Source organism: Haliaeetus albicilla, chromosome 22, assembly GCF_947461875.1.
Source record: "Haliaeetus albicilla chromosome 22, bHalAlb1.1, whole genome shotgun sequence".
Taxonomy (NCBI): domain Eukaryota; kingdom Metazoa; phylum Chordata; class Aves; order Accipitriformes; family Accipitridae; genus Haliaeetus; species Haliaeetus albicilla.
In genome coordinates, this window is record NC_091504.1 from 20,881,805 (window position 1) to 20,888,054 (window position 6,250).

Sequence of the window (6,250 nt, forward strand, 5' to 3'; positions counted from 1 at the left end):
CAGGAGATCTGCAGTGCTATGACACTGCCAGAGGGGACCTTGGCCCTGGGAGTCCTGGCACGGCTCAAGCACAAAGGATGACGAGCCTGATTTTCCCCTCATTGATCTGGGGACAAGCCAGAGCATTTCACTGAGCTCTTCAGATCCAGCCCAAAGGAGGAGAATCAGAAGGAAAAGGAGAGCCCAGGTTGGAGGTCACCTCTTGGCTTTGCCTCCTGAGGGACATCTCTCTCAGGTGTCCCTCCCCAGTCCGTGTAAGTGTTAAGGGCAGCAGCTGCTGCTTTATAAGCAGATCCTGCTTAGGACAGTCTGGATCCCATCCCACAGTAATTGCTCTCTCTGGAAGCATTTCAGCCTGGTTCTTGTGCTGCACTTGGCCACAGCAAAAATATTGAGCTTGGCCTTTAGGTTGGGCAGTGAAATGCTGGTCCCTCACAGAGCTGCATCCCCAGCTGCCTCTGCTCCTTCCCCTTCAAAAGGCCTCCAGCTCTTCAAAAAATACCCCTGGGCAGGAGCTTATCTCCATCAGTTCCCTCCCCAGTTTCAAACCTCAGGTCATGAATAGGAAGGCTGGTTAAAATTTAGAAGAAGGATTGATTTGTTCCCTTTGATCACCTCAATATCAGCATGCAATGCCTCTGTGCAAGTCTGATGTGCCAACCCCCCTCCTGAGAGTTTAATTGACTGTCATAATTGTGGGACTTCATTTTCCCCTGGAGTTTCTCCTTAAGGGGCAGATGAGGATCACAGACTTGGAGGGCATCTCTCATTCCCCATAAAACTGTGCAAAACAGCTATAAACAGCCAGCCCTGGAGTTTTCCTCCCAGAGATGCTCTGTAGCTCCCCAGACCTCTTTTGCTCTAAAGACCCCTTCACCCTTGGGAGTGTTTTGGCTCGAGGAGGCAGCAGATAAAATTCTGAAGCCAGCAGCAGAGCTGTGGATGTGTCAGGAGAGATTGGGCTCTCTTGGTGCAGATGGTAATGGAGTGAGATCAGCTGCTGGCAGAAGCTGCAGGGAACATGTTCAGGAGTCAGGGCATAATCTCTGCTGCTGCCTGATTTTTTGTGGCATCTCTTTATTTATTTGTACTTGAAATATTTTTTGTCCTGTTTGTCTGCGGTCCTTTGTGCTCGCTTCTGGAGAACAATGAAATTGTGGTGTGTTTCTGCAGCAGTGGCTATAGATGGAGTTTGCGGCCATATAAGTACCAAGTATTACCCTTATAAATCATTTCATCACTTTTCCTCCATGGAAAATGAACTGCCTCTATCAACCCCCAAAAGAAGCACAAATAAAAAGAATAATTTCTTTCAAATGCAGTTCAGCATTATCAGACATATGACACAGAGATCCCAGTGGGCCTGATTTTGTCTGTGTTTGTGTGTGTTTTACTGAAGGGATGGCCGTAAGAGTAAAGCTTGTTGAACGCCTGAGTTACATCACGACAACCAGAATTTGAGCCAACCCTCTTGTCCCAGCGGTGACAGATTTATTCCAGGCCAGAGGAAGTCTCACCATCCCAACCTTCCTGACCTGCAATCAAGACTGTGGCCATTTCCAAACCTGTTTTCTGTTCTTTTTGGAAGGAGGACCTACCACTTGGGACCATTTTGTGTTCCCATTGTGCTCTTTGCCACAAGAACAGGATGGTTTCCAGTTAGTGTTCTTTATAGTCTGGAAAAACATTATAAACTTTTTAGCACTCATGAATGTCAACTTTGTGGCATCATGTGTTGTGGTTGGCTACACAGTCACCTCTTCCTCATAAGTCCTTGAAACTATAAATAGAGGGAAGAGTTGGGAATGGCCAATCTGAGCACTGAGAAAAGGCTGGAGCAAAGCTGTGACCTTCAGAATTCTCACCCAAAGGCAAGGATAGATCAGAGCTGACTTCTCACCAAGTGATTTCTCCTTGATGGAACAGACTGGCAAGGCAGGATTGTCTTTGCCTTTTGCATCAGGAATGTGGTCTGTCTTATGTCTGAGGAAGAAAGCAGTGATTTGGGGGCAGCTGTAATTGCATTTTTGGAGTGAGTTCCTGTTCAGATTTAACACTGTGACATTATGCTTCTTATGGTGCGCATAATTAAAACAAAGTAAAAATAACATCTTTTAGCCTGCTGTGGCCCGGTCAAGGAGTTGGAGATATGTTGCACTCCAAGGAAGAGGGTGGAAAAGAGAAGAGAGTGCAAGGGACAAGTGGACTGTTTTGAAAGGCAACTAAAAAGGAAGAGAAAAGAATACAATAAAGCAGAACAAAGAGAAAAGCTAGAGGCTATCTACGGGAATAATGGCACTTTGTTCGGTCCAAACTTATCATAATTTCTAGACCCTGATTTACTCAGAACCTTTTGTTTGGAGTCCAGCTGCATTTCTGGTGTATGGTGAAAGGACCACATGCTTTTACGTGTCTCTTTAAACTTTTACCCTTTTCTGACCCACTACATCACTCAGGGTCTGTCTAAGAAGCCTGGAGTTGGCAGGACTCAGGCTGAGCAAACATCTCTCAGCTGGTGAAAGGAATCTCTGGAAATAGCTTGCAAGTTGAATCTTATGACCCTGATTTACCTACGAGGGACCTTCATCTTATGTTAACTCTCAAAGGAAAAAGGCAGTATTTTCCCAGTGCCAAAACCAAGCAACCCCCAGCCTGTGTCTTCCTGCCCAGTCACCAGCCTTTGTTCATGCCAGGTGCCTGGAGATTTGCAGGGAATTAATAACTTGATTGATCTGCCCAGTGAGGGACGTCCCAGCAGGGATTTCCTTGTTTGATTTTATTGGCAAATATGGTAGCATTTTTACCCAGCTCCTGGAAAGAAATGTCCTTTTCCACCCCTAACATCCACACCCATTACATCCCTCACCACGTGGCCAGCCGAGGACTAGTGCTAATTCACACCCTACTCTTGGGCAAACACAATTTCTAGGGTAACATTCAGGTGTCCAGACTACTCAAGGCAGAATTGTACATACTGTAGTGATCTGTCAGGCTGTCCAACAACAAAGATGTTGTGCACCCTAAGGCATAGAGGCAGAAGGTCTTTGATGATCTGGGCTACAGTTAGCAACATGTCTGGGTGCTAAGTGACACTTGGTGTCTTAGTGTCCCACTAAGATGGGAATGACCATCGCTTCCACTACGAGGACACATGTGTAGCTATCTTCCTGGCTGATGATGATGGCATGTGTTGGGTGGAGAAGGGGAGGGGATGGTCCTTGGCTGGATCAGGAGCTTAGCGGGGAATGGTCTGCGAGACTGTCCCAGCTCCGGTCTCTAGTAAAGGCCTCGTTTGATGATTTCCACTGAAGAAATGGCAATGTCATTGAGAATCTGCAGCTTGGTGATGGATGAAAGCTGCTTCTGCCGATGCTTGTACTGCAAGATTTTGTTTTCATCGATGAAAATGTGGAAATAGTCCTGGTCAGAGTAGATTTCAACCTGAAAGAGAGACTGTGTTAGGTTCACCATGTGGCCACATGTCTTCATGTGACCTTGCTGTCACGATGCCAGTGAGTGTCCAGATCTGGGCACAAGCATCTACAACCCGCTTCAAATCCTGCCAGAGCTGACATGCACACTGTTCACCTCCACTTTGGGCAAAAGGAGGGAATAACTGAGTTCTTCATGATAGCAGAAAGTGGTGATAATGCAAAGCCTAAATTGAAAATAAATGCAGCATCCAGGGATTATTGCTGGAGCTTTGCATGTCTGTGCCAGAACTGGGTGTAAATCAGCAGCAAATTGGAGTACAACAGAAATACTAACAGGAGCCAGAGCCAGGGAGGGGATGTGGTGCTGGCAGAAAAGGCAGGGCTAGATCCATGAGGAGGACCCTGATATTGGCTGGGTCACTCCTGTCCCACCCGAGGAGACCCATGGAGTGACACAGGGTTACCTGGAATGGCTCCTTTGCTTCCAAGGGGAAGGTGTTATTAACCTCTTCCTTCCCCCAGTGGTTGGCGAGGAAAGAGTTGCAGACGATTCTGGAGCTGGAGAAGCGAGGGTTAAAGTGGAGAGCGATTTGGTCTCCAGGATCACAGAGCAAATTAATCTCAAACCTAAGAGGGCAATAGAAAGAAGTGATGGAGAGCCATGGAGAGATGCTGCTGGCTCTCGTGAGCCAGGAGAGCTGCAAGTGGGTTGTGTCCTTACATGCTCGTACTGGAACTGGTCTCGCCCTTGACCACGACGCTCCAGCCGGGACATATCCCCTCTGGGTACAGGGCCTCGAACTGCCAGCGAGGAGGCGATGGTGAAGTATGGCAAGATGGGAGAGGTGCATGGCCCCACTCATCCCTTACACGTCTCCATCTTTCTCACCCTCTCTTCATCTTCTCCTTTCTCCCCCCTTCCCATGCAGGCACACTCTCTGCCCCTGCCTTTTTCTCATTGCTAAATAAACTCGTGGGCTTAGGTTATTCTATCTTTTTCCATTTTTTATTTTATTTTTGCTCCCTGATCCCACCCAGCTCTTTACAAAAGTCGTCAGGGGCAGCAAATCCCACCTCATCAACTGGATGTTGTAGCAACTTCATTTTGTATCCATTTAGAGAAAAATGCCAGGGCTCTTATTAAAGAACCTGAATGCCTGCATGGTCAACAGGACACAAAGACGCTCTGCTCCCTCTCCCTGCCTGGGCAATACGAAATCCAAAGCAGAAAACTTTGTGATATTTTGAAGCAGAATGTGAAAGACAAGGACTGATCAAGAATGGGTGTAAGGTGGCATCCAGCCCGTCCTCATCCAACATTACATGGGTGACTTTTCTCACAAGCTCCTGCCTGATCCCCTGTTCTACCCGCTCCCCCCATCTCCAAGGTTAAACCTGCATAATACAAGCTGGGAAATGTTCCTTTTTGAATAATTCATAGTTTTATTAAATAACTCATTTTAATAAGAACTGCTTGCCATTTCACCCCACTTTTTGTAATGGTCTAATGATCTTGCTTTTCTGAGCATCCCCCTCTCTCAAACTTATTGCTTACACTGGGAAAATCTCTCCAGCCTTGGCATCTCCACTGCCAGCTGCATGCCTTGCTTTCCCTCCCCATAGCTCAGCAGTTTCACTCTCCTGTTTCTTTGCCATGATTTCCTCCTTCCAATGCATTTTGGGGATATGCACATTTTTGAACAGGAGCTGAGACATGATGATGGCCAACTTCATGCCCTCATGCCCGGCTACTTTTGGTGAGTAGCTTTAGGAACCCACGCATGGTCCTTCAAAGGCTCTGACCACACCAGTGTTCCCCCCGTGAAACACGGAGGGCTGATGGAGCTGACAATATGGTTTCAAACAGCAAGTGGTGATGGCAACACCCAGGTTAGCCTTGCTTTGACCCTTAGCTTGTCATCATTACAACAATCCCAGCAAAAGACACACCACATACGCAGGAAACAGCAATTCCCTCTTTGCTGCCAGCTGTCCCAGCAGAGACAGATAGCAAAGCACAGATCTCCTCTGCTAAAACATCGGTTGTATTTTGGTCTCAGCTTAAACCCTCCAAACCAGAAGTGCTGCCATCAGGGCAGCATTACCCCAGACCAGCCCTGGTGTAACTGAGACAAAAAAAATCTGTCCTATCGCCTTTTCTCAAAAGCCACAAAGATCTCAGCTTTGCAATAGCCTGGATGGGGCTGAAATAGAGGGGCAGCACCGCAAATAGCATCCCCACGTCTTTCTACCTTTCTTGCCTTTATCTGTGCCGCTTTCCTTTACCCACTGCCTAACCCCGCGCTGTCACCCATCAGATAGACCAGGCTGTGCCACCTCCTGTCCCCAGCGCTTACCCGCAATGCCATCTCGCTCGCCTGCCCCGGCACCGCAGACCCGGCCAGGTCCGTGGCCGGAGGGGTCTATATAGGGGCCACCGGCCAGGAGCCCACGTGCGCGGGGGATTGGCAGCTACGGCGGGTTAAGGTCTCTTTTCCAGAGCAGGCTGTTGGCTGGGAGATGGGGAGCAGCAAATCCTGCTCCCTGCCCGGCAGGGTCAGCCCACTCATGCGTGCAGGGCTAATCCAGCCCCGCTGCTGCCTGCACAAAGGCAGCGACGGCCGGGCGGTCCTGAGCTGTGACGTGATGGAGCCGGAGTGCAGCAGCAATGGAGTGGACAGGCACTCAGGCTGTAATCTGGGGGGGAGGCAGATGTGTTTAATGCATGAAGGGAGGATGGGGACTTCCAAAGCTGGGGGAGATAGCGGGAGACCCATCCACTGCAAGGTCCAGAGAGAAGGGAGGTGGCAGAAGAG

The 6,250-nt window shown here is 48.6% G+C and overlaps 1 protein-coding gene across 1 annotated transcript; it reads right to left on the reverse strand.

The window, feature by feature from the left end:
- Window positions 1–2,601: 2,601 nt before the first annotated feature.
- On the reverse strand, window positions 2,602–5,803 carry GRIFIN (galectin-related inter-fiber protein). Its single transcript, XM_069809335.1, has 4 exons — window positions 5,792–5,803; window positions 4,156–4,235; window positions 3,899–4,061; window positions 2,602–3,441 (listed from the first exon to the last, which is right to left on the reverse strand). Exons 1-4 carry the CDS (start codon window positions 5,801–5,803, stop codon window positions 3,277–3,279), a joined length of 420 nt encoding a protein of 139 aa, XP_069665436.1. The 3' UTR covers window positions 2,602–3,276.
- Between the last annotated feature and the right edge of the window lie 447 nt (window positions 5,804–6,250).

Excerpts from the sequence above, each read along its gene's own strand:
- GRIFIN (XM_069809335.1), bottom strand. Across the intron at positions 4,062-4,155 it reads ACCAGTTCCAGTACGAGCAT|GTTTGAGATTAATTTGCTCT; the intron begins GTAAGGACACAA and ends TTGCCCTCTTAG. Across the intron at positions 3,442-3,898 it reads AAGCAAAGGAGCCATTCCAG|GTTGAAATCTACTCTGACCA; the intron begins GTAACCCTGTGT and ends TCTCTCTTTCAG.